We start from the raw sequence: 26,482 nt of genomic DNA, 5'->3' as shown, positions 1-26,482 counted from the left end.
TGTACTGGGGCACTACTGGGATGTGCTGGGGCTCTACTGGGGTGTGCTGGGGCTATACTGGGCTGTACTGGGCTGTACTGGGCCGAACTGGTCGCAGCGGGAGCGGCTGGAACGGAGAGAAACGGCGACACCTCCCGGCACGGCTCGGCACGGCACGGCCCCGTCCCAGTACAGACCAGTCCCAGTACAGCCCAGTCCCAGTACAGCCCAGTCTCAGTACGGCCCCCTCCCGGTACAACCCAGTCCCAGTACAGCCCCATCCCAGTACAGCCCCGTCCCAGTACAGCCCCGTCCCAGTACAGACCAGTCCCAGCACGGCCCCATCGCAGCACAGCCCTGTCCCAGTACAGACCAGTGCAAGCGTGGCACCATCCCAGCACGGCCCCGTCCCAGTCCAGCCCCATCTCAGTGCAGCCCAGTCCCAGTACAGCCCAGTCCCAGCACGGACCCATCCCAGCACATCCCAGTTCCAGCTCAGTCCCATCCCGGTACAACCCAGTCCCAGCACAGCCCAGTCCCAGTATAGCACAACCCCGTCCCAGTACATCCCAGTACCAGCACACCCCAGTACCACCACAGCCACATCCCAGCTCAGCCCCGTCCCAGTACAGACCAGTCCCACCACATCCCAGTCCCAGTACAACCCAGTTCCAGCACAGCCCCATCCCAGTCCCACCACATCCCAGTTCCAGCTCAGTCCCATCCCAGTACAACCCAGTTCCAGCACAGCCCCGTCCCAGTTCATCCCAGTCCCTCTCCCGGTGCCCGTGTAAGGCCGGTGTCCCCGTGTCCCCGTGTCCCCGTGTCCCCGTGTCCCCGTCCCTTGTCCCGCCAGGGCGTGGCCGGGGTGGGCGTGGCCATGATGGGCGTGGTCACATGGGCGTGGCCAGATGGGCGTGGCCAGGGTGGGCGGGGCGCGCCGGGGCTGGGCACGTCCGGCAGGGACCCGGTGCGCGTGGGGCCAGCCCCGTGTCCGTGTCCCCGTGTCCCCGTGTCCCCCTGTCCCCCTGTCCCCGTGTCCCTCTGTCCTCCCCTCTCCGTGTCCTCATGTCCGGGTGTCCCCGCGTGTCCGCGTGTCCCCGTGTCCCGGTGTCCCCGTGCCCCCCCCCGTGTCCCGGTGTCCCCATGTCCGTGTCCCGGTGTCCCCATGTCCGTGTCCCGGTGTCCCCGTGCCCCCCCCATGCCCCCCGTGCCCCCCCCGATGTCCCCGTGTCCCGGTGTCCCCGTGCCCCCCCCCCGTGTCCCAGTGCCCCCCCCGTGCCCATGTCCCGATGTCTCGGTATCCCCGTGCCCCCCCCCCTCCTCGTGTCGCGTCCCGGTGTCCCCATGCCCCCCCCGTGCCCCCATGCCCCCCCCACGCCCCCACGCCCCCCCCGTGTCCCCGCTCCCCCCCCCGTGGCCGTGTCGCGGTGTCCCCGCGCCCGGGCTCTATTTTTAGCTCCCCGCTCCCAGAATAGCGGCGGGGGCGGCGGGACTGCTCCCACCCCACCCCCCCCCGCTCTCCCACCCCCCCACCCCCCCCCGGTGCCCCCCCCCCCCGCGCTATTTTTGGCTCTCGCGTGTTTCCAGGGGAACCCTGGTGGCGCAGTGACGTCAATGCGGGGCCAGCGCCGCCGCCGGGGCTCCTCCGGCTCCGCGCCGCGCTCCGGGCCCCCCCCCCCGAACCCCCCCCCCCCACCCCCTCCCATATCCATCGCCCCCCCCCCCCCGCCCACAATGTTCCGCCCCCCCCCTCCAACCTCCGGCAGCGGAACCGAGCGGGCAGCGCCGCAGGTAGGAGCGGGGCGGGGGGGGGGGGGGGGGGGGCTGCGGGATCCCCCGGTGTCCCCCCCCCACCCCCACCCCCACCCCACTCCTGCTCCGCCCCCGGGGCTCCCCCCCCCCCCCACTTTTGTGCCCCCCCCCCCCCTCCTTCCCCGGACCCCCCCCCCATTCCCATTCTCACCCTGGGACCCCGCACCGCGACCCCCAGCCCCCCCTCCCCAAACCGCACCCTGGGGTCCCCAAGCACACCCCCCCCCCCCCAGGCATCTCACCCCACGACCCCCAAGCCCGACCCCCCCCACGCACCACACCCCGCCACCCCCATGCACGCCCCCCCCCCGCCATGCACCACCACCCAGGATCCCCATGCAGCAAACCCTGCCCCCCCAAACCCCTCCCCACCATGCACGTCCCCCCCCCGGGACCCCCAACCCTCAAAACCCCCCACGCGCCACCACCGCGGGACCCCCCAGCACCAGCGTCCCCCCCCCCGCACCCCGAGACCCCCCAGCACCGCACCCCGGGACCCCCAAACCCCAGGACCCCCAAGCCCCAACCCCCCCAGCACCCCGAGGACCCCCCCACGGCACCCTGTGGTCCCATGCGCCCCCCCTGCACCCCCCTCCCACCCTCCGGCGCCCTGCGCATGCAGGGGGGGGCACCCATGTCCCCCTCCCCACCGTGCTCCATGTGTCACCCACCATGGCCCCCCCGCAACACCCTGGGCCCCCACAGACCCCCCTGTGCCATGCGTGCCCCCCCCCGTGCCATGTGCCCCCCCCCAAGCCCCCCACCCCCTGCTGGTTCCCCACCCCAGCCCCCTCCACCCCCGGCGGGCACCCGTCTCCGTGCACCCATGGGTGGGGAGGCGACCGAAGGGCCGAGCCGTGGGGTCCCCAATTTTTATTTTTTTTTAAATTTAATTTAATTTATTTTTTTTTGGGGGGGGGGGGGGGGCAGGGGGGTGCATTCGGGGGGGGCGTCAGCCCTGTCCCCGCGCCGGTGCCGTGCCGGGGGAGCCTCCGTACTCCGGCACCGTCCTTGGCGATCTAGAAAGGTCTCTGCCGCGCGCACCGCGGGCGCAGCCACGGCCACGCTCGCCCTCGCACGGGGTGGGAGCCCCGCGGGGGACGAGGGGGGTGCCTGGGGTGTCCCCCCCCCCCCCCCCCCATGGATTTGGGGACAGGAGGTGGCCGGGAGGCTGTGCGGGATGCGCCCCGCAGGGCTGGGGATCCCCCTGTGGCCGCCCGCGCGCGGCGAGGGCACCCTCGTGTCCCCAACAGGGGACCCAAAGGTGGCCGAGCCCCGGCTGCTGCAGCGAGGCTGCGACACCCATGGGTGCAGGTGAGAGCGCGGGGCCACGGCGCAGTCGGGCACGGGGACGGGGACAAGGAATGGGCACGGGGATGGGCAGGGCTGGCAGCAGCGCGGGGAGGAGGGAGGGCGGTGAAGCAGGGCCCGGCAGCGCCTCGGTGCCACCGGCATCGCCGCCACCAGCCGGGGATGGGCCACTCGGTCCCCTGGCCCTTGGGTGACAGCTCCGGGGGTGGCGGTGTCACCTCCCCGCGTGTGGCACGGGGCAGAGGGGGTCCGGAACCCGGTGTCCCCCCCGGGCTGCCCCGCTCTGCAGGGAGGTGGCGATGCCTCGGCCCCGCTGGACGCTGGCACCGGCTCCGGCGGCTGCACCCGGAGCATCGCCTGCCCCGACCCCACGGGGACAGCGCCTGGAGAAACGTCCCCTTCCTCTGTCACCCTGCTCACCGGGGATGGGGACGGGGCCGTGGAATGGAAACGGAGACGGGGCCGGGCACGGAGCTGGGGCTGGCCACCGAAATGGAGGTGACGGCGGTGCCGGTGGTGACGCCGGTGCCGGTGGTGACGCCGGTGGAGATGGCGACGGCGTGCACCATGGGGACGGGGACACCAAGCTCCGCTTCGGCGTGACACCGGGACACACCGCGCACAACTCCGGGAGCATTTCCCCGGCTGCCCCCCCGGTTTCCCACCCTCACAGCAGCTCCCGCGGTGGCACCGGAGCCGTTGCCGTGCCGCAGCGCCTCGACGGTGCTCCGCACCACCAGGAGCCACCCAAGGGACCTGCGAGCGTCTGCAGAGCACTGCGACCCCCCCAGCGCCCCCCAAATTGCTGCCAGACCCCCACCCCTGGGCACGGAGCCACCAGCCAGCCCCGCTGCTCGTCGGCAGCCTCACCACGACCACGACCACGGCCACGGCCACGGCCACGGCGCACGGACGGCCCCGTTCAGCCCAAGGCCCTGCGCCGCGGAGAAGGGGACGGTTTTGGGAGCAGCGTTGGTGACGCCGGGGGGTCCCCAGCTGCCCCCCGGCCCCTGCACGCAGCTGACGGAGGGGCTGATGGAGGTGATCTGGGGACAGCCACCAGCCCGGCCCCTGCCTGAAGGTGTGGCACAGCCTCTGCCACCGGCAAAGCCACGACAGGAGCAGCCGGAGCCACCCTGCCTGCAGCCCTGGGCCTGTGGCTCCCGTCTGTGCCATGTCCCCACCGCTCTGTGCCATGTCCCTGCCGGTCTGTGCCATGTCCCTGCCACTCTGTGCCATGTCCCTGCTGCTCTGTGCCGTGTTCCTACCACTCTGTGCCATGTCACCACCGCTCTGTGCCATGTCCCTGCCGGTCCGTGCCATGTCACCACCGCTCTGTGCCGTGTCCCCATCATGCCTCTGCCACATCCCCACCAGCCCGTGCCGTGTCTCCATCCGTCCGCGCTGCGTCCCCGCCGTCCCATGCCATGTGGCACCTGGCGCGTGCCACGTCCCTGCTGGGTTGTGCCGTGTCCCCGTCACTCTGTGCCGTGTCCCCACCGGTCTGTGCCGTGTCCCCATCGTGTCTCGGCCACATCCCCGTCACCCTGTGCCACATCCCTGTCACCCTGTGCCACATCCCCACCACTCCGTGCCGTGTCCCCATCATCCTGTGCCGTGTCCCCCCCACCCTGTGCCACGTCCCCATGGGTCCCCTGCCCCCGATACCAGCAGCAGACCCAGGATTTCTCTCTGGTCCCCGATGCCCCCCGTGCCCAGGGTGCCGCCAGCGCCCCCCCCTTTACCCTGCCTGCCCCCCCCCAGCCTGGCACGTTGCACACCCAGGGCTCGCGCGTGCGCAGGTCCAGGCGTCCCCGTGCCCGCTGCCACACGCGGCTGCGGCAGGACCCTGGGGTGCTGGGGCTGGGTGGCTCTGCAGGACGTCCCCCAACTCCTTGGGGGGGGGGTGAATCGGGTTTGGGACACCCCGGACACCCTGACACCCCCCCCCCCAGGGGTGTCCCCGCGTCCCCCCCTGCCCGGCGGAGGCTGCCGGGCCCTTTCCCTCTCGGATCTTTTTGCGGTCTGGGCTTGCTGTTGACCCGCCAGCACTCAGGAAGCCCTTACCCCAAAAAGGATCTGCGAGGGAGCCACGCGGCGGGGAGGCGCGGGGTGGCCACGGCCAGGTGAGTGCGGGCACGGAGATTTTTTTTGGGGGGGGGGGGGGGCACGATGCGGTCCCTGGTGGTCATGCACGCGCGTGTGCAAGCGGACGTGTGGGTAGGTGCGTGTCTGGGGGCGCACGTGTGTGTGTAGGGTGTGCACAGCCCCACGGGGGCACACGGGGACACGGCCCCATAGGGGGACACAGCCCCGTGGTGTGCGCATGGGGACACAGCCCCACAGGGGGACACAGCCCCATGGGGGCACAAGGGGACACGGCCCCCAGTAAGGGGACACGGCCCCACAATGTGCACATGGGGACATGAACCCGTTAGGGGGACACGGCCCCATAGGGGGACCCAGACCCATGGTGTGCACATGGGGACACACAGCCCCATTAGGGGGACGTGTCCCCATGGGCAGACACGGCCCCACGATGTGCACATGGGGACACACGGCCCTATTAGGGGGACACAGCCCCATGGGGAGACACGGCCCCACGATGTGCACAAGGGGACATGGCCCCATAGGGGGACACAGCCCCATGGTGTGCACAGGGGGACACGGCCCCATAGGGGGACACAGCCCCATGGGGGGACACAGCCCCACAATGTGCACAGGGGGACACGGCCCCACAGGGGGACACAGTCCCGTAGGGGGGACACACGGCCCCACAGCCCCACGGTGTGCACATGGGGACACCCAGCCCCATGGGGGTGCACGGCCCCATAGGGACACCCAGCCCCACAGGGGACACCCGGCCCCACAGGGGACACCCAGCCCCACGGTGACCCCGCACCGTGCCCGGCCGCACCCCCGGGGGTGTCCCCTTCCCACGCGTGTCCCCACGCACGACCCAGACGCGTCGGGTGCCGTGCGGGTGTCCCCGTGTCCCCAGGGCCCCGTCCCTCCCCTTCCTGGCAGCGCTGTGTCAATGTTTGCCCAGCCCGGAGCTCTCTTGGGCAATTCCCTCCCCCCCCCCTTCGCTGCCTTCCCAGCCACGGACACCCCAAATCCAGGGACCCCCCCCTCCTCCCAGACCCCCCCCAACCTCTCCATGGGACCCCGCGCGCCGCCAGAACGGGAGGTGACGGGGACACCGAGCAGGGACACGGCCCTGTCCCCAGCTGCCCCCTGGCTCACCCTCACCATGGGATGGCTGGGGGGGGGTCCTGGGAGGGGGGGGGAATCCCACAACAAAGCCCCGCTCCCCCCCCCCCATGTAGGGGCTGGGGTGATGCGGGGCCGCAGCAGGGATGTCCCCGTTGTGTCCCTGCGTCACCCCGACCCCACGCTGGGGACATTTGGGGACAAGCCTCCAGCCCGTTCCCCCCGCCACCATCAGCCCCTGGGGGGGCGGGGGGGGGTCTGGTTTTGCAGTGGGGGGCCTGGGGCTGTCTGTGGGAAGTGGAAATGGGGGGGGGGGCAGAGAGGTGTCCTGGGGGAGCCCCAGGGCTGGGGGGGTCCCTGATAGGGTACGGGGTGGTGCAGCCCCAGTGCCCATCCCATAACTGTCCCTGTGCTGCCATCCCCATCCCACCCCATCCCATCCCATCCCCATCTCAATCCCAATCCCAATCCCAATCCCAATCCCAAATCCCAAATCCAAACCCAATCCTAATCCCAATTCCAAATCCAATCCCAATCCCATCCCATCCCCATCCCTATCCCATCTCATCCCATCCCCATCCGATCCCCATCCCATCCTAATCCCAAATCCAATCCCAATCCCAAATCCAATCCCAATCGCAATCCCATCCCCATCCCATCCCATCACCATCCCATCCCATCCCATCCCCATCCCAATCCCAATCCCATCCCATCCCATCCCAATCCCAACCCCAATCCCAACCCCAATCCCAATCCCTTCCCATCCCAACTCCACCCAGCAGCCCTGCCCCGTGTCCCCCCGTGTCCCCACGCAGGTGACACCGTGGGCACCCCGTGACCCCACACACCCTGGGCTCCATGGAGCAGCACTGGGGGGGGTGGGAGTGCCCTCCCCCCCCCCCAGGACCCCCGGTGGGGGGGGAAACACGCGTGGGTGGGCGTGGGGTGGGCGTGGGGCGGTTGTCCCTGCGTGTCCCTGTCCTTGGTTGGGGGGGGGGGGTCCCCACCGTGTCCCCCTCTTCTCACAGGACAAAGGGTTTGGGAACGGGACCCCCCCCGCGGGGACACTCGTGGCGGGGTGTGGGGGGGTGTCCCGCGTGGGCGTGGCCGTGGGGCGTGTCCTGGGGGGGCGTGGCCGTGGGGGGGGGGGGGGGGCGCGCCCCGTGCCGGTGCGGGTGCCCTGGCCGTGCGCACGTAGGCGCGGGGCGCGTGTCCGTGCGTCCGTCCGTGCGGCCGTGTCCGTCTGTCCCGGCCCGCGGGGCTCCCCGGGCTCGTGGGGCTCCAGGGACCCCCCCCCAAATCGTGTCTGTCCCCGGGACCCCCCCCCCCCTATATATGGCCCCGGGACACCCCCCCCCGATGTGCAGGGCCCCGGGACCTCTCCATGCTGCGTGTCCCCAGGGACCCCCTCCCCAAATCGTGCCTGTCCCCAGGACCCCCCCCCATGTATGACCCCGGGACCCCCCCCCCACGTATGACCCCGGGACCCCCCACACACACCCTGTGTGTCCCTGAGACCCCCCCCCCGCGATGCGCATGGCCCCAGGACCCCCCCCCCCACTGTGCATCCCCAGGGAACCCCCCTCCCCAAATCGTGCCTGTCCCCAGACCCCCTCACTCCGTGACCCCCCCGTGTGCCCCCCAGCCCCCCCCACCCCACACCGTGTGTCCCCAGCCCCCCCCCCCTCACTATATGTACCGGGCCCCCCCCCGTGCTCCTTGGGACCCCCCCACCCCCTGTGCTCGGTGCATCCCCCCCCCCCCAACCCCAATACCCCTGAACCTTCCCCTTCGCCCCCCCCAAACCCCTATACCCCTGACCCCCCCCCCCTTTTGCACTGCGGGGGGGGTCCCTCTGGATGGACAGACGGACAGACGGACACACGCGGGGGGGGGCCGGGCGGGGAGCCACGGGCGGGGGCGGGCGGGCTGCTATATAACAGGGCCGGGGCCATGGGACCGGACCGGACCCGACGGGGCGGCCCAGGTAAGCGGGACCCCCCCCCGAGACCCCCCCCCCTACTAGGGGTACCCCCCCCCCCCATCTTTGGGACACCCCCCCCCTTTGGGATAACCCCTCCTTGGGACGCCCCTTCCTTGGGATGCTCCCTCTGTGGGACACCGCCCCCCCTTTGGGACACCCCCTCTTGGGGACCCCCCCTTCCCTAGGGACACCCCCACTAGGGACGCCCCCCCCCATTTGGGATACCCCCCCCCCATTTGGGACACCCCTTCCCTAGGACACCCCCTCTATAGGTCCCCCCCCCCCTTTAGGACCCCCTCATCCCTAGGGACACCCCCATTTGGGACACCCCCCACCTGGGATGCCCCCCCCTTTGGGACACCCCCCCCTTTTGGGACACCCCCCCCCTTTTTGCCCCCCCTCCCAGGGACCCCCCTCCCTTTATGACCCCTTCCCTTGGGACACCCCCCCCTTACCCTCCCCTTAGGACCCCTTCCCTAGAACACCCCACAGCCCCCCCCACGCCCCCAGGACCCCCCCCCACCACACCCCGGGCTCCAAATTTGGGGTCCCCCCCCCTCGGTGACCTCAGGGGACACCTCCCCATGTCCCCACGTCCCCATCACCCTGCTCTCTCCCCCCACAGGCTCAGCGAGCGGGTGCCAGCATCCAGTGAGTACATATTTTTTTTTTTGGGGGGGGGGGGACACAAATGTCACCTCGTTGTCACCTCGTGTCCCCCCCACCATCACCCCCGGGGGGGGGGGGGCCCGGTGCCAGCCCCGCGGTCACGGCCGGTGACCTTGTGCCACCGGTGGCCCTTGCGAAAGGGCAGCTCCGGGAAGGCCGCACGTGCCCACGGCTTGGCGAGCCCCCCCCCGTGTCACCATGTCCCCCCCCCCCCACAGGAACCTTTTGGTGGGGGGGGGACACCCCTGGCACCGTGTCCCACTTGGCTCCGCGCCCCCACCCACGTCACCCACGGGGCGCGGGGCGCGAGTCTTGGGGACCCCCCCGGTGACGCCGCTCCCCGCGTGCCCTGCGGTGCGCTCGGGGTGTTTCGGAGAGGTGGGGGCACCGGGTGCTGACCCCCCCTTGTCCCCCCCCTGTCCCCCTTCCCCCCCCAGCCCCTGGCAGCATGCGGTGTCACGGCGCGTGGCTCTGGGGGCTCCTGTGGCTGTGGCCCCCCCCGGCCGGTGGCCGCCCCGTGCGCCCCGAAAAGGTTTGGGCGGACACCCGCAGCCTCGCCCGCACCCTCAGCGCCCGCATCCAGCTCCTGCAGGCAAGGCAGCGACACGGGGGGGGCACGGGGGGGGGCCACGGGGGGGTGGGTGAAGGGGGGGGGAGGTGGGCTGCGAGGGTCCCCCCGGGGGGGGAGGTTCGTGGCAATGAGGGGGGGGATGGAGATAAGGGGAGGGGTGCGGGGTCCTGCGCCACTGTGTGGTTATGTGGGGGGGGGAATAGGGGGGTGGGGGGGGTGGCACGGTGTCCCTGAGGGTCCCCAGGGTGGGGTGAGTGTCGTGGGGGGGGGGTCCTGTGCCCTGTGGTGGTCCTGGGGGGGTCAATGGGGGGGTGGGGGGGGTGGTCCCGTGTCCCTGAGGGTCCCCGGGGTGGGACCCCCGTGGTGGCGCAGGGTCCCGCTCCCCAAAAAGGGGTGTCCGTGGCACCTCGGGGTGGGGGGGGGGGTGTCCCCTTGTCCCGGGGGGGGGTCCCCAGGGGGGGGTCACCCGTGACGGCGACACCCGTGGCACCTCGGGGGGCAGCGGGGGGGGGCGCCCCCACACATCCCCACGGGCTCCCCCTGGCCAAACGGGACCCCAAAGAGAATCCATAGGGACGGATACGGGAGTGACCCCCCCCCCCCCCCACCACCCCCCCCCGGTGACCCCCCCCCTCAATCTCCTCGCAGCTCTTCCCGCTGGGCCCGCGGGTGCTGGGGCTGGAGGCGATGCCCGGGGCGCGCCCCCCCGAGGGGCTGGGGGCGATGGAGCAGCGGCTGCAGCTCTTCCAGCGCCTCCTGCGCGCCCTCCCCGCCGCCGCCGCGCCCCCCCCTCAAATTTTGAGCGACCTGGAGAACCTCCGCAGCCTCCTGACCGCCCTGGCCGCCCACTCGGGTTGCGGACCCCCCCCCCGGCAAGCCGAGGTGCCCCCCCCGGGGTTGGCCGAGCTGCTGGCCCAGGCTCCGCACACGGTCGCCGGCTTGGCGCTGGCCCGGCTCCGCGCTTGCCTCGACGGCATCGCCGCGCGCCTCGACGCGGCCCCCGCCTGCTAAAATTTGGGGGGGGGGGGGGGGGGCGTCGGGGGGTGAGGGGGGCGTTGGGGACATCGAGGGACATCGGGGGATAGCCAGGGATAGCCAGGGATAGCGGGGGTGCCGCGGGGAGCGGCAGCAACTGGGGACACCGGGGACACCGGGAGTGCCACGGACACCAGCGGCACGTGGGGATGCGGGGGACAGTGGGGACAATAGGGGACACCGGGGGACACCAGGGGACACCAGGGGACACCAGCAACAACCAGGGGACACCAGGGGACACCAGGGGACACCAGAAATGCCTTAGGGACACCAGCAACAACCAGGGGACACCAGGGACATCAGGGACACCGGGAGTGCCACGGACACCAGTGGCACGCAGGGATGCCGGGGACAGTGAGGAAACCAGGGGACACCAGGGGACACCAGCAACAACCAGGGGACACCAGGGGACACCAGGGATGCCTCAGGGACACCAGGGGACACCAGGGATGCCCTGGGGACACCAGCAACAACCAGGGGACACCAGGGACATCAGGGACACCGGGAGTGCCACGGACACCAGTGGCACGCAGGGATGCCGGGGACAGTGAGGACACCAGGGGACACCAGGGGACACCAGCAACAACCAGGGGACACCAGGGGACACCAGGGATGCCTCAGGGACACCAGGGGACACCAGGGATGCCCTGGGGACACCAGCAACAATCAGGGATGCCAGGGACACTGGGGATGCCCCGGGGACACCAGGGGACACCAGAAATGCCTCAGGGACACCAGCAACAATTAGGGGACACCAAGGACATCAGGGACACCAGGGATGCTCCAGGGACACCAGGAATGCCTTGGGGACACTGGGGGACACCAGGGATGCCCCGGGGACACCTCAGGGACACCAGCAACAACCAGGGGACACCAGGGACACCAGGGATGCCCCAGGGACATCGGGGACACCAGGGACACCAGGAACGCCTTGGGGACACCGGGGACGCCCCGGGGACACCTCAGGGACACCAGGGGTGCCCTGGGGACACCACCAAGAACCAGGGGACACTGGTGACATCGGGGGCCCTGCCAGCCCCACACCGCCAGCACCGCCACCAAAGAAACTCCAGCCTCGTGCCTTCCTCCTTACCTCTTATTATTATTATTAATTATTATTATTAATTATTATTAATATTATTATTGTTAACATTATTATTATTGCTATTATTATTATAAATATTAAAATTATTCTTCTTATTATTCTTATTATTGTCATTTTTCTGCCATCCTCCATCCCCCTCCCCGGGGCCGAGGGCAGGGCTGAGCGGGTCCCTCGGGGGGGTCCCTCGGGGGGTCCCCGGGGTTCAGAGGGGTCGTGGCCCCCCCCGGAGCAGCCGTGGCCCCGTGGGACCCGGTGGCTGCTGCGGTGACAGAGGGGACAGGGATGGGGACAGGATGGGGACAGGATGGGGACAGGATGGGGACATCCCGGTGCTGGCACGGGGCCGGGGCTGCGGTTGGGTTTGGGAGCCGCTGTCCCCATGTGGCCCCCCCCGGCCCCGTGTCACCCCCCCACCGCGGGGACATCCCGGGGACAGGCTGGGGACACCCCGGGGGTGGTGACCCCGGCTGGACCCTGTCCCTGTCCCTGTCCCTGTCCCCCCCACCTCCCATTAATCCCCTGGCACCCCAGCGGGGCCCTGCAGCAGGGAGGGGGCGTGGGGGGACTGGGATGGGACTGGGATGGGATGGGGGGGACTGGGATGGGACTGGGATGGGGACAGGGATGGGGACACGGAGGGACAGAGCCCGGAGCCAAGTCATTGCCACCCCCCATGTCCCCATGTGTCCCCATGTCCCCCCAAGTCCCCCACATCCCCCAACACATCCCCCCATGTCCCCCCACACCCCCACATGTCCCCCCCATGTCCCCATGGATCCCCTTGTCCCCACGTGTCCCCTTGTCCCCAAATGTCCCCCCACATCCCCAGGTGTCCCCCATATTCCTCCCACATCCCCACGTGTCCCCCCCATGTCCCCACGTGTCCCCTTGTCCCCACGTGTCCCCCCGCATCCCCATGTGTCCCCCCATGTCCCCCCATGTCCCCCCCTTGTCCCCCCATGTCCCCATGTCCCCCCACACCCCCACTTGTCCCCCCCATGTCCCCATGTGCCCCCTTGTCCCCAAATGTCCCCCCACATCCCCAGGTGTCCCCATGTGTCCCCATGTCCCCCAATGTCCCCCCGTGTCCCCCCCTTGTCCCCACAGGTCCCCCCACATCCCCATGTGTTCCCCCATGTCCCCATGTCCCCCAATGTCCCCCCCTTGTCCCCACATCCCCAGGTGTCCCCCCATGTCCCCCCATATCCCCCCACACCCCCACTTGTCCCCCCCATGGATCCCCTTGTCCCCATGTGTCCCGTTGTCCCCAAATGTCCCCCCACATCCCCAGGTGTCCCCACGTGTCCCCATGTCCCCCCGTGTCCCCCCCATGTCCCCCCCTTGCCCCCACATCCCCCCACATCCCCATATCCCCATTTGTCCCCCATACCCCCCCCCACCCCCAATTGCCCCCCCACGTCCCCATGGGTCCCCCATGTCCCCCCCGTGTCCCCAATTGTCCCCCCCCCCCCCGCGCCCGTTTCCCGTCACCTCCACCCGCGGGTGGAAAAAATCTCAGCCGCGGGTGCCCCCCCCCGGGATTTGGTCACCGCAGCCCCACCGTGGGGGGGGCGGGGGCGGGGGGGGGACACCGGGCGCACGTCCCTCACGGTGCCGCTGGCCACGGGCCCCGGCTGCTGACTCACAGGGGCCCCCCCCGGACCCCCCCCCGGCGGTGGAAGCCGTGTGCCGAGCAGCACGGCCACCCAGTTTTGGGGTTTTTTTTTAAGGGGGGGGGCACCCAGAGCACCTCAGCCCCCCTAATTTTGGGGAGCCCCCTCCCCACTCTCAGCCCCAGGGCTCAGCGCTGAGCCCCCCCCCTACCTGTTTTCCCCCCCCCCCCCGGGCATCCTCCTTCCCCCAGCCCCTGTTTCAAGGCCCTGGGACCCCCCCCCCAAAATCTGGGGACCCCCCCCCGGCACAAAAAGGGAGGGCTCCCGCTGCAAAAAGCCCTTTATTAAAATAAATCCTTTTTTTTTTTTTTTACAACAGCCCCCCCCCAGCACGAAGAGGGGGCTTTGGGGGGGGGGCTGCCCCCCCCCCCACACCCATGGAGACCCCAAAAGGGGGACCCCAAATTGTGCAGGGGGGGGGGGGCAGCCCCTGGTTCCCCCATGGGGGGCAGCCCGCTGCGGCTCGGGGGTCGGGGACCCCCCCCCATATTCTGGGGGGGCCGGGGGGGGGCTCAGTCCTCGAACCATTTGCTCCTCTTGGCGGGGGGGGCCCGGCCGGGGGCCCCCAAAATCTTCCTCTTGTATTGCTCCACCAGCAGGGCGAAGCGAGCCTCGGCCCCCCCGGCCTCCCGGCGCCGCTGGGGGGGCTGTAAAAGGAAGGGGGTGAGCTGGGGGGGGGGGCACGGGGACACCAAAAATAGGGGGGGGGCGCGGGGACAGCAAAAAATGGGGATAGGGACACCAAAATTGGGGGGGGGGCGCAGGGAGCAGCCTGGGTGCGGCACCGCAGTGCTGAGAGCTGCAGGAGCCAAGGGGGGGCAACAAAAGGACCCCCCCCCTTGTGCCCCACAAATTGGGGGTCTGAGCCCCAAAACTTGGGGGTCTGAGCCCCACAAATTGGGGGTCTGCACCCCAAAAATGGGGGTCACCAAAAGGGGGGGGGCACAGGGTGCATCACTGCACTGCTGAGAGCTGCAGGAGCCACAGGGGGGACAACATAGGGACCCCCCCACTTTGCGCCCCACAAATTGGGGGTCCAAACCCCAAAACCTGGGGGTCCGAGCCCCCCAAAATTGGGGCTCTGAGCCCCCCCCCAAGCCCTTACCTTGGCGGGGGGGGCCGCCTTGCGCTTCTCCTTCCTCCCCGCAGCTTTGGCTTTCGGCTTGGGCGGGGGGGGGCCCGGCTTCACCTTGCCCTTATCGCGCTTCCTGGGGGTGGGGGGAGCAGGGTGAGCACCCCCAGACCCCCAGGGGAGGCCAAGGGGCTGGGGGGGGGTGGGATTTTTTTTTGGGGGGGGGTCCTTACCTGATTTTGGGCCCGCGGTGCGAGGGCAGGGGCAGCACCTTCCTGCGCCGGGTGCCGTCCGGCAGCTCCACGCGCTCCACCTGAGCCTCTGTGCGGAAACCCGACCACGGAGAGGGGGGGGCCAGGGGCTTACGGGGGGGGTCCTGAGCTGGGGGGGCCGGGGGGGGCCGCTGCTTCTTGCCCCCATGCTTCTGGGGGGGTCCCGGGGGCTCCGAGGGCGCCGTCTCCTTTTCCTCCTCCTTCTCCTCCTTCTCCTTCAGCTTCAGCTTGAGCTGCCCAAGGTGGGGGGGGGGGGAAAAAAGGGGTGAGACCCCCCCCGGGGGGGGCCATGACAATATTTTGGGGGGGGGGCACACGGGGCTGACCCCTACCAGGCTGCGCTGGGCGCGCTGCTCCTTCAGCTTCAGCTTGCGGCGATCCTCCAGGGAGAACTCCACGATGGGTCTCTGGGGGAACAGGGGGGGGGTTTGGGGGTTTTATTTTTGGGTGGGGGGGGGGCTCTTGGATCCCCAGGGGTACCCCGGAACTGTCCCGTGGGGTGTGGGGGGGTGACGGGGGCAGCCCGGGGGTGCTGTGGGGTGAGAAAGGGGGGGATGTGTTGGGCAGGGGGGGAAGGGGGCTGCAGGGTAAAGGGGGTGGGAAATGGGGGAGTTTATGGGGTGGGGGGGATAAATGGGGGTCCTGCAGGATGGGGGGGGCAGATTGGGGACATCCCATGGGGTGGGGACCTCTGGGGGTCCTGCAGGACAAGGGGGGGGGACATCTGGGGGATATCCCATGGGGTGGGGGGCAACTTTAGGGTCTGTAGGACAAGGGGGGGACATCTGTGGGACATCCCATGGGGTGGGGGGCAATGTGAGGATCTGTAGGACAAGGGGGGGGACAGACTGGGGACATCCCATGGGGTGGGGGGACAAATGGGGGTCCTGCAGGATGGGGGGGGACAGACTGGGGACATCCCATGGGGTGGGGGGCACCTGGGGGACCTGCAGGACACGGGGTGATGGAGGGGGGGGGACAAGGGACAAGGGGGGGGGACATCTGGGGGACATCCCATGGGGTGGGGGGACCTCTGGGGGTCCTGCAGGACAAGGGGGGGGGACATCTGGGGGATATCGCATGGGGTGGGGGGCAACGTGAGGATCTGTAGGACAAGGGGGGGACAGATTGGGGACATCCCATGGGGTGGGGGGCACCTGGGGGTCCTGCAGGACAAGGGGGAGGACATCCCATGGGGTTGGGGGACAAATGGGGGTCCTGCAGGACAAAGAGGGGGGGACAGAGAGGGGACAACACCAGTGCCACACGAGGCTGCTGCAGCCCATGAGGGACCCCCAAAGGACGCCACCCAAAGGCTGGGGGGGGTCAGGATGACCCCAGGAGACCCGGTGGCACCCCAAACCCTCCCGGGGGGGGTGGGGGGTGGTGGCCGTGTCCCCGTGTCCCCATGTCCCCATTGTCACCTTCTGCGGCCCGAAGAGCCGGGGGTTGTTGTTGGTGCCCCGCAGCGCCGCCAGCGCCTGCTCGTGCTCCGCGAACTCCACGAAGGCGTAGCCCAGGGACTGCCCCTGGCCCCCCCGGTCCCTCATCACCCGGCACTGTGAGGGGGGGGGCACGCAGAGCGTCAGGGACCCCCCCCCGGCACCGTGAGACCCCCTTGGGGGGGACACAGGGGGGGGGTCAGAGCCCGACCTCCTTGATGCGCACGCCCCGGCCGCCGGCCACGCGCAGCAGCAGGCGCCGCAGCCGGGCGCTGTCGACGGCCTTGGGGAGGTTGTGGAGGCACAGGCGGGTGCGGGACACGAAGATGTTGGGGTCCCGCAGCTTCTGGTGCTTCAGCTCCTCGAACTGCAGCAGTGGGGGGCGAAAAATTAAGTGGGGGGGCCCCAAAATAAAGCAGGGACCCCCCCCCAAAATGTCACCGTGGCCGCCGGCGCTCACCCGCGCGCGCTTCGCCATGTCGGCCTCGCTCACGCCCTCGGCCGCCTTGGTGCCGGCGCGGATCACTGCAAGGAGAAAGGGGGGGAGGGTTTTGGGGAGGGGGGGGGCTCAAGGGGGCGCGGGACCCCCCCGGGGAGGTTTTAGGGGGGGGCGTTACTCACGTCCCTCGCGGGCCAGGTAAAGATTTCGGGTCCCCGAGGGCTTCGGGGCGCTGGGTGCGCGCAGGCGCCGCGCCTCCTCGCGGCTCACCGCCAGGTCCACCCGCAGCTGCCGCCCGTCCAGACGCAGCCCCCCCGCCTACAAGGCACGGGGTGAGGCGGGGGGGGGGGCTTTAGGATGCCCCCCCCCCCCCCCAGCTTTAATTTGCCCCCCCCGGGCTCTCCCCGTGCGCTCACCTCGCCGTCCCCCTGCGCTGCCCGCAGGCACTGCTGCGCCGCCTCCTGCGTGCGGAACTGGGCGAAGGCGCAGCCTGGGGACGAGGTGAGGGGGGGGAGATGGGGACAAAGGGACACCCCCCGCCCCCCCCCAGCCCCAAAGGGACCAGGCGGTGTTGTGGGGGGGTCCCCAGCCCCCTCGCGCCCCCCCCTTGCCCCCCGTTACCTTTGGAGTGCTCGGTGTCGGGGTGCAGCACCAGGCGCACGTAGCGCAGCTCCCCGAACCGCTGCAGCAGCTCCCCCAGCGCCTCCTCCTCCGTCTCGAAGGACAAATTTCTGGGGGGGGACACACACCCGGGGGGGGTCACCCCTTCAGCACCTCCCCCCCTGTGTGCGTGTCCCCCCCCCGTGGGATTTGGGGCCCCCCCTCACCTGACAAACACCGTCCTGCCCTCGCTCACGTCCGAGGGGCGCTCCGGGCCCCGCTGCCGCTTCGGGGGGCTGCCGGCATCTGGGGGGGGGGGGGGGACACGGACACAGACCCCTGGTGGGTGAGGGGGGGGCGGGACAGGGCCCCCCCAGCCCCGCAGCACCCCAAAAGGGCCCCGCAGAGCCCCCCAGCCCCTCACCTTCATCATCATCATCGTCACCATCATCATCATCATCGCCGTGCTCTGCGCCCGAGCCTTCCTCTTGGTCACCGTCCTCGCCGGGCGCCTCCTCCTCCTCCTCCTCTTCTTCCTCCTCCTCCTCCTCTTCCTCACCTTCCTCCTCCTCCTCGCCGCTCCCCGTGCCCGCCGCCCCCCCCCCGCGCCCTAAATCCACACCTTCAGGACCTCGCGGGGGGGGTCCCACCCCTCTGGGGGGGGGGTCCCATCCTCACCCCCCACCCCGTCCCCGTCCCTCGCTCACCGTCCTGGGTCCCCCCCGGCCGTGACCTTCATCCCCTTCTTCGCGGCCCCGCCGCCCTCCTCTTCCTCTTTCCCTGCTGGGGGGGGCACGGGGGGGGGCCACACGCTCAGTGCTGCCCCCCCCCTGTCCCCAGAGCCCCCCCCCTGTCCCCAAAGCCCCCCCCCCCGTTGTGCACTCACCCTGCAGGGCCTGGTACTTGTCCTTGGCCACCGCCCAGTCCACGGCCACCGGCCGCCCTGTTGGGGGGGGGGGGACACAAATTGGGGGGGGGGACACAGGTCAGCGAGTGTCCCCTCCCCACGGGGGGGTCCCCAAAATGTGCCGGGGGGGCCGGGGGGCTCTCACCTTGCACCTCTTTCATGTTGAGGGCCCGCAGTGCCCTGGCTGCCTCCGGCACCGTCCGGAACTGCACGAAGGCGAAACCGCGCACAGCCCCGCCTGGGGGGGGACAGGGGGGGACAATGGGGACATGGGGGGGACATGGGGGGGGATATGGGGTCAGGGGGACACGGGGGGGGTCAGGGGGACATGGGGGGGGCGGGGACACAGGGATGGGATGGGGTGATGGGGATGGGGACAGGGATGGGGACATGGGGACACGGGGTTGGGGGGACAAGGGGATGGGGTGGGGACGGGGGGACACGGGGATGGGGACAGGGATGGGGACAGGGGGACATGGGGGGGACACAGGGGGTCAGGGGGACATGGGGGGACATGGGGATGGGGTGGGGACAGGGGGACATGGGGGGGACACGGGAAAAGGATGGGGTGATGGGGATGGGGACAGGGGGTTGGGGGGAGAAGGGGACACGGGGATGGGGACAGGGGGACATGGGGGGACACGGGGACGGGATGGGGTAATAGGGACAGGAGGATGGGGGCAGTGGGGTGACGGGGACAGGGATGGGGACACGGGGATGGGGTGAGAGGGATGGGGACAGGGTGATGGGGACACGGGGACAGGGGGCGGGGTGGTGGGGATGGTGTAATGGGGACAGGGGGATGGGGACGGGTGATAGGGACAGGGATGGGGCAATGGGGTGAGGGGACAGGGATGGGGTGACAGGGATGGGGCCAGGGGGATGGGAAGGGTGTGATGGGGACAATGGGATGGGGACAATGGGATGGGGACAATGGGATGGGGTGATGGGGACAAAGACAGGGGGAGGGGGTGATGAAAATGGGGTGGTGGGGATGGGGATGTGGTAATGGGGTCAGGGTGATGGGTGTGATTGGGATGGGGTCACGGGGACAGGGTGATGGGGATGGGGGGATGAAAATGGGGTGGTGGGCTCGGGGTGATGGGGCCGGGGCTGCAGTAACGGGGTGGGGGCCGTGGGGCCGTGTTTGGGGCCGTGTTTGGGGTCGGGGCTCCCACCTGGCTTTTTGGGGACGTGCACCTCCACCACGGAGCCGAACGGGGCGAAGAGGGCCCGGAGCTCGTCCTCACCGCACTGCGGGGGGGGGCACGGGGGTCAGGGGGGGACACAGGGGTCACGGGGGGGGGTCACACAGCCCCCAGGGACCCCCCCCGGATTTGGGTTTTGTTTTTTTGTGGGTGGGGGCCGTACCTTGAAGCTGAGGTTGCGCAGGATGAGCCGGGCTTTTTTGGAGACGCCGCGGGGGGGGCGGGGGGGCTGCTCCGCCGGGGGGTGCTCCCTGCTGGGGGGGGGTCGGGGGGGGGGCAGGGTGAGGAGCTGGGGGGGGCGGAGACCCCAAAAATTGGGGGTGTGGGGGGGTTGGGGGGGGGGGTTGGGGTTACCTGGTGCCGTGCTCGGGGGCTTTTTGGCGTGGGGGGGGGGCTGAGAGATGGGGCTTGGGGGGGGCAGTGCCTGGGGGGGGGGGGGGGGGGGGCACAGGGTGAGACCCCCCCCAACCCCTCAATTTCCCACCCCCCCAAATCCCCAACCCCTATTCCAGCCCCCCCACACCCTATTTATGCCCCCCCCAGCCCCCCCCCAAATCCCCTCAGCCCCCCTCAGGCCCTCCCCAAAACCCTGCAGCCCCCCCATATTCATCAGACCCCCCCCAAATACCCCAGACCCCATACCCCAGCCCCCCCCAATATCCTGAACCCCCCAAATCCCTCAGACACCCCCCCAAGCCCCCCCCCAGGCCCCTCAAAGCCCCCAAACCCCCAGCCCCAGCCCCCCAAAATCCCTCAGCCCCCCCCAAGCCCCTTAACCCCCCCCACAAAAACCCCATAAGCCCCCAGCCCCCCCCCCCCAACCCCCCCCCCTCAATCCCCCCCAAACCCCTCGGATCCCCCAAATCCCCCCCAGATTCCCCCAAACCCCTCAGATCCCCCCCAAGCCCTCCCCAGCCCCCCCAAACCCTCAGACCCCCCCTCAATCCCCCAGACCCCCCCCAAATCCCTCAGACCCACCCCCAAACCCCCCAAAACCCCTCAGACCCCCCCCCAAATGCCCTCCAGCCCCCCCAAAACCCCTTCAAACCCCCCAGACCCCCCCCAAGGACCCCCCCAAACCCCCCTCATTTCCCCCAGCCCCCCCCCAAATCCCCCCAGACCCCCCTCAAACCCCCCAGACCCCCCCCAAAACCTCAAACCCCCAGCCCCAGCCCCCCCCCCAAGACTCCCCCAAACCCCCCTCAATCCCCCCAGCCCCCCCAAATCCCTCAGACCCACCCCCAAGCCCCTCGGACCCCCCCCAAATCCCCCCCAGCCCCCCCAAACCCCCCTCAGACCCCCCCCCAACCCCACCCCCGACCCCCTCAATCTCCCCAGACCCCCCCCAGCGCCCCCAACCCCCTCAGCCCCCTCCCAAACCCCTCGGACCCCCCCAAATCCCCCCAAATCCCCCCAGCCCCCCCCATTTCCCCCCCACCGACCCCCCCTCGGGCCGCGCCGCTGCCTCCTGCCCGCCGCCATCTTGGCACGCGCGGGGCGGGGCTTAAGGGCAAGGGGGCGGGGCCTGCGAGGGGGCGGGGCTTTGGTGGAGGGAGGTGGGGGCGCAGCGCCCCCTGGCGGCGCGGCGGGGAACGGCGGGGGCGGGCTAGGGGCGGGGCTGGGGGCGGGGCCACGGGGGTTACTGGAGGTCACGGGGTTACTGGAGGTCACGGGGGGCCCCCCTCGATGCGGGGGGGGGTTCGGGGGGTCCCCTCCTTCGGGGGGGGGGGGCGGGGGGGCAATGAGACCGTTATGGGGGGGGCACGGGGGTCCCATCCCATGGGGGGTGGGCACTGGGGGGTTCCATCCTCTGGGGGGGCAGGACAGGGGGTCCCATCCCTTTGGGGGGGGGGCCCATATATTTTGGGGGGGGTCACGGGGGTCCCATCCCGTGGGAGGGGGCACGGGGGGGGTCCCACGATCTGGGGGGGGCGGCACAGGGGGTCCCATCCCCTTGGGGGGGGGCCCATATATTTTGGGGGGGGTCACGGGGTCCCATCCCACGGGAGGGGGCACGGGGGGTCCCATCATCTGGAGGGGGGCGGCACAGGGGGTCCCATCCCCTTGGGGGGGGTCGGGGGGGTCCCATACCATAAGGAGGGGGTGGCACAAGGGGGTTCATCCATTTTGGGGGGGGTCACGGGGGTCCCATCCCGTGGGAGGGGGCACGGGGGGGTCCCATCCTCTGGGGGGGGGCAGCACAGGGGGTCCCATCCCGCTAGGGGGGGTCAGGGGGGTCTCACTTATGGGGTGGGGGGGTCAGGGGTGTCGTTATGGGGGGTCACGGGGTTCCCTTCCCCTGGGGGGGTGGCATGGGGGGGCTCCCATCCCATGGGGGGCAGCACAGGGGGTCCTATCCCATGGGGGGGGGGCACGGGGGGGTCCCATCCTCTGGTAGAAGCGCGGGGGGGTCAGGTGGAACCCCCCCCACCCCATATCCTCGGTCACGCCCCCCCCCCCCAGTGCCTATGGGGCAGGGAACGGGGTGTTGTGGCCCCCCCCCCCAATTCCCATCCCCCAGCCGCGGGGGGGGTCCCGACCCCCCAATGTCCCCCCCCCCCCCACGGTGTCCCCCCCCCCACGGTGACACGGCCGCACTTCACACCGGGTCTTTATTGGTACACGGGGGGGGGGGGCTGTGCATGGGGGGGGCTTGGGGTACTGAGGGGGGGGGCACTTGGGCCCCCCCTTTGTCACTGGGGGCTCAGAGAGCGGGGGGAGGGGGGATCTGGGGGGGGGGGGGGGGGGAAGATGTCCTGGGGGGGGGGGTCACAGCGTTGCCCCCCCACACACTGTCCCTGTAGCACCGGGGGGGGGTCCCGTGGTGGGGGGGGGTCCCGGGGGTGTGTGTGCCCCCCCCCCTCACAACTCAACGGTGTCAGAGCCTGGGCTGGGACACTCGGGGCAGGGGGGGCCCGGGGGGGGGCCGCCCCCCCCCAACTGCGACTGGGCCTCAGCGAGAACCTGGGGGGCCGGGGGCTGCCCCCCCCCACCCCAGAGCCCCCCCCCGGCAAGAACCAGCTCGACGCAGCAGGGCCGGGGGGGGGGGGGGGCAGGGAGGGGGGGGAGGGCGAGGACCAGGAGCTGGGGGGGGTGGCGGTGGTGGGGGGGGGGTGACGAGGGCGGGGGGGGGCTCATCCGAGGGGGGGGCAGCTTGGGGGGGCGCCCCCCCCCCCCCCCGCAGGGCCTCGTCGATGCTGCGCCGCAAATCGATGGGCGAGGGGGGGCTGAAACCGGCCGTGGGGTCCCTCTCCTCGCCCCCCCCCCCCCGGCGACCACCCCTCTGGCTGGGGGGGGTGGGGGGGCTCTGCCACCCCCCCCAGCACTACCTCGGGGGGGGGGGGTGGTCGATCCCGGGGTGCCCCCCCCCGGCATAAAACAGCGGCCAACAGCGGCAGCCCCATGGCCAGCTCGGCCAGGCGCCCCCCCAGCTGCAGCCCCCACCACCCCCACGGCGGGGGGGGGGCCGCCCCCCCCAGCGCAACCCTGCGCCCCCCAGCAGCTGCAGCCCCGCGCTCAGCGCCGCCCCCAGCGCCCCCAGCGCCCCCCCCCACGCCCCAGAGCCGCCGCCAACCCCCCCCAGCAAAAGCGGGGGGAGCAGCAGCCCCCCCGCCTTTAACGCCCCCCCATCCCCCCCCCCGGGAAAAACACCCCCGCCGCCCCCGCCCCCCCGCGTGGAGCAAGGCCAAAAGGGCCAAAGCCGGGGGGGGCGGGGGGGGCGGCGGAGACAGCCCAAAAAGGAGCCGGGGGGGTAAGGAGGGGGGGGGGGGGGAGGGGAGTCCCGCGGGGGGGGGCGCAAGCGGAGGGCGAGGGCCACCCCCCAGCCCAAACAGGGGGGGGGCAAAGGGGCGAGGAAGCGGGCGGCGGGGGGGGGCAGCGCCACCCCGGCGGCTTCCAGCAGGGGGGGCAAAGCTCGGGCCCCCCCCGCCGCCGCCAGCAGGGCCCCCCCCAGGCGGGCGGCGGGGCCGGGGGGGGCGCAGAGCCCCCAAGCCCCCCCGCGGCCAGGAGGGCGAAGACCCCCCGGTCCCATAGCGCAGCCCCGGCCCCGCCCGGCCCCAAGCGGCCGCCGCCGCCCCCCAACCCCCCCGTGGGGGGGCCGCGGGGGGGGTCCCAGCCTTGGGGGGGGGGCGGCGGCGGCTCGCAAAAAGCCGGGGGGGGCCCGGGGGGGTCGCAGGAAGAGGCGGTGGGGCGGGCTCCGGGCTCGGCGGGGGAGGGCGGGCGGCGGCGTGGGGGGCTGCGGGGGGGGGGGAGGATGGAAATGTTGGGGGGGGGCACGCGTGGGGGGGGGGGGGGCACGCGTGGGGGGGTGTGGGGGCGGTTTAAGGGGGGTGGGGGGGGAAATGGGGGGGGTTGGGGGGGTTGGGGGGAGTGGGCAGGTGGGGGGCACGCAATGGGGGGGGTTTGGGTGGGGGGGGGACATGGGGGGACGCGTGGGGGGGCTTTTGGGGGGTGGGGGGGTCACGCGTGGGGCCGGGGGGGGCTTTTAGGGGGTGGGGGGGCACGTGTGGGGCATTGGGTCAGGTGGGGGGGCACGCGTGGGGGTGTGGGGGGGCTTTGGGTAGGGGGGGGTACATGGGGGCACGCGTGGGGGGCTTTTAGTGGGGTGGGGGGGCACGCGTGTGGGGTAGTTGGGCTTTGGGGGGAGTGGGAATCGCGTGGGGGTGTGGGGGGGGCTTTAAAGGGGTGGGGGGCACCCGTGGGGGGGCTTTTAGGGATGGGGGGCACGCGTGGGGTGGTGGTGGGGTTTTTAGGGGTGGGGGGGCAACTGGGGGGCTTTAGGGGGGCTTGGGGGGGAGTGGGCAGGTGGGGGGGGCACGCGTGGGGGTGTGGGGGGGCTTTTAGTGGGGTGGGGGACACGCGTGGGGGGTGGGGAACTTTTAGGGGGTGGGGGGGCACGCGTGGGGGGTGGTTGGGCTTTGGGGAGGATTGGGAATCGCGTGGGGGGGGCTTTAAAGGGGTGGGGGGCACGCGTGGAGGGGCTTTTAAGGGGTTGGGGGGGACACGCTTGGGGCCGGGGGGGGCTTTTAGGGGGTTGGGGGGCGCGTGTGGGGCGGTGGGGGGGCTTTGGGGGGGAGTGGGGCAGGTGGGGGGGCACGCATGGGGGTGTGGGGGGAGCTTTGGGTGGGGGGGTACATGGGGGACGCGTGGGGGGCTTTTGGGGGGTGGGGGGGCACGCGTGGGGCCTGGGGGGCTTTTAGTGGGGTGGGGGGCACGCGTGGGGGGGCTTTTAGGGGGTGGGGGGGCTTTGGGTGGGTGTAGGGCACGTGGGGGGCACGCGTGGGGCGGTGGGAGTGGGATGGGGCACGCGGGGGGGGCTTTTAGGGGGCGGGGGGGGACGCGTGGGGCATGGGGGGGCTTTTTTGGGGGGTGGGGGGACACGCGTGGGGCGTGGGGGCTTCACACGAGACCCCCCCCCACCCCGCGACCCCCCCGTGCCCCCCCACGACCCCCACCCCCCCCGTCTACAGCCCCAAGCACCCATCGCGCCCCCCCCCCCATAGGAAGCCTGAGCCCCCCCATCTCCCCCCTCCCCCCCGTGTGCCCCCCCCTCACCTGTGGGACCCCCCCCGTGTACCCCCCCCCCCGTGTGTCCCCCCCCTCACCTGGCTCCTCGCCGCTGCCCGGCTCCCCCTGCGGGGAGGGGGTCCCGGTGCCGTTGCCCCCCGGTTCCTCGTGGGGGGGCGCCGTGGGCAGGAGAATCCTGGGGGGGGGGGGGGGGCAAGGGGGGGGCACCATCAGGTTGGGGGGGGTTCGTGGGGGGTCCTGGGGGGGGAATTACCGAAAGGGGGGTCCCGGGGGGGGTCCCAGGGGTGATCCTGGGGGGTAATTACGGGGGGGGGGGGTCCTGGGGGGGGTCTCGGGGGGGGTCCCGGGGGGATCTGGGGGTGGTCCCGGTGAGGGGGGGTCACAGGAGGGGTCATGGGGGGGGGCTTGGAGAGGGTTCTGTGGGGGGGGGGGTCCAGGGGGGGGTCTTGGGGAGCATCCCGGGGGGGTCCCGAGGGGATCCGGGGGGGAATCTCAGAGGGGGGGGTCCCAGGGGTGACCCTGGGGGGTAATTACGGGGGGGGGGTCCCGGGGGTGGTCCTGGGGGGTCACTGGAGGGGGTCCCGGGGGGGTCCTGAGGGGATCCGGGGGGGGAATCACGGGGGGTGGGGGTCCGGGGGGGGTCCCAGGGGGGTAATTACGGGGGAGGGGTCCCGGGGGGGTCCTGGGGGGGGTTCCCGGGGGGGATCTGGGGGTGAATCACGGGGGGGTGGGGGTCCGGGGGGGGTCCCAGGGGGGACACGGGGGGGTCCCAGGGGGGTCTTAGGGAGGTTTCTATGGGGGGGGGGGGGCACTCACCACCTCCCAGCCGTCCCGCCAGCTCCCTGAGGAAGGGTCCCGGGGGGGGGGGCGCCCCCCGCTGCCCGGCCCCCCCCCCCCGGGCTCCAGCCCCGCGCTCAGATCCACGGCGAAGCCCAGCTCCAGCCCCCCCCCCTCGGAGAGGGAAGAATGGGGGGGGGGTCCCGACCAACCTCCCCCTCCCCCCCCCGCCCCCGACCCGGGCTCCTCTGTAGGGCCGGGGGGGCCCTTGGGGGGGTCGGGAGGAATTGGGGGGGGGGGCGCTGGTGCTGGGGGGGGGGGGCTGTGGGGGGGGGCCCCCCCGCAGCTGCAGCTTGAAGTTGAGCCCCAGGTTGAGGGAGAGGACGGGGGGGGTCGCTGCGGGGCCGGGGGGGGGGAAAGGAGGGGGCGGTGGGAGCCGGGGGGGCTCGGGGGGCTCCGGGGGGGGGCAGGCAGAGAAGCGCCAGCAGCGCCCCCACCCCCGCCGGCCACACGCGGGACATCGGGGCGCCGGGGCAGGGGGGAGCAGCGCTGTAAGGAGGGGGGGGGGGGGGGGAAAAGGGGGGGGTGTTATTGAGGGGGGGGGCAGCCCACGGGCAGCCCACGCCCCCCACTCCCCCCTTTCCTTTTTTTTATTTTTTTTTATTTTTTTTTATTTTTTTTTTTCCTCCCCCCCCCCACCCCCCCCCCGTGTCACGTCGGGGCCGTCAGCGGGGACGGATGCGAAGTGACGGGGCCGGGGGGGTGGGGGGGGGGCGGGGGGGGCCCTGTCGCTGCCGGTGCCCACGGGTGACAGCGTCCCCCGCCCCCCCCCACCCCCCACCCCCCCCCCCCCAGCGCCACCTGGGTGACCTCGTGTCCCCCCC

General features: G+C 71.7%; 3 protein-coding genes across 3 annotated transcripts in view; 2 read left to right on the top strand and 1 right to left on the bottom strand.

The window, feature by feature from the left end:
• SND1 (staphylococcal nuclease and tudor domain containing 1) overlaps positions 1 to 26,482 on the top strand; it is a 280,994-nt gene that overhangs the window by 109,553 nt on the left and 144,959 nt on the right. The window lies entirely within an intron of this gene.
• LEP (leptin) lies at positions 8,892 to 10,553 on the top strand (the record flags this gene model as incomplete). The annotated part of the gene is made up of 3 exons (XM_084491886.1): positions 8,892 to 8,953; positions 9,409 to 9,563; positions 10,191 to 10,553. The coding sequence occupies exons 2-3, from the start codon at positions 9,420 to 9,422 to the stop codon at positions 10,551 to 10,553; spliced, it is 507 nt and encodes a 168-aa protein (XP_084348012.1). The 5' UTR covers positions 8,892 to 8,953; positions 9,409 to 9,419.
• Positions 13,618 to 26,482, bottom strand: part of RBM28 (RNA binding motif protein 28) — a gene marked incomplete at its 5' end in the record, with an annotated part of 13,631 nt that continues 766 nt past the window's right edge. Inside the window, 20 exons of the mRNA XM_084507822.1 lie at positions 13,618 to 14,002; positions 14,461 to 14,563; positions 14,661 to 14,932; positions 15,032 to 15,106; positions 16,124 to 16,258; positions 16,353 to 16,508; positions 16,602 to 16,666; positions 16,763 to 16,898; positions 16,997 to 17,070; positions 17,202 to 17,311; positions 17,408 to 17,486; positions 17,605 to 17,834; positions 17,888 to 17,963; positions 18,067 to 18,123; positions 18,233 to 18,325; positions 19,266 to 19,341; positions 19,459 to 19,584; positions 22,483 to 22,582; positions 22,686 to 22,797; positions 24,899 to 25,058. Of these exons, the coding sequence (XP_084363948.1) occupies positions 13,868 to 14,002; positions 14,461 to 14,563; positions 14,661 to 14,932; positions 15,032 to 15,106; positions 16,124 to 16,258; positions 16,353 to 16,508; positions 16,602 to 16,666; positions 16,763 to 16,898; positions 16,997 to 17,070; positions 17,202 to 17,311; positions 17,408 to 17,486; positions 17,605 to 17,834; positions 17,888 to 17,963; positions 18,067 to 18,123; positions 18,233 to 18,325; positions 19,266 to 19,341; positions 19,459 to 19,584; positions 22,483 to 22,582; positions 22,686 to 22,797; positions 24,899 to 25,058 (2,370 nt within the window). The 3' untranslated portion in view covers positions 13,618 to 13,867. The remainder of the gene's footprint in view (positions 14,003 to 14,460; positions 14,564 to 14,660; positions 14,933 to 15,031; positions 15,107 to 16,123; positions 16,259 to 16,352; positions 16,509 to 16,601; positions 16,667 to 16,762; positions 16,899 to 16,996; positions 17,071 to 17,201; positions 17,312 to 17,407; positions 17,487 to 17,604; positions 17,835 to 17,887; positions 17,964 to 18,066; positions 18,124 to 18,232; positions 18,326 to 19,265; positions 19,342 to 19,458; positions 19,585 to 22,482; positions 22,583 to 22,685; positions 22,798 to 24,898; positions 25,059 to 26,482) is intronic.

This window comes from Aythya ferina (assembly GCF_964211825.1).
Source record: "Aythya ferina genome assembly, chromosome: 1".
NCBI lineage: Eukaryota > Metazoa > Chordata > Aves > Anseriformes > Anatidae > Aythya > Aythya ferina.
The sequence above is the reverse complement of the archived record's forward strand: the minus strand, read 5'-3'. Positions and strand labels throughout refer to the sequence as shown.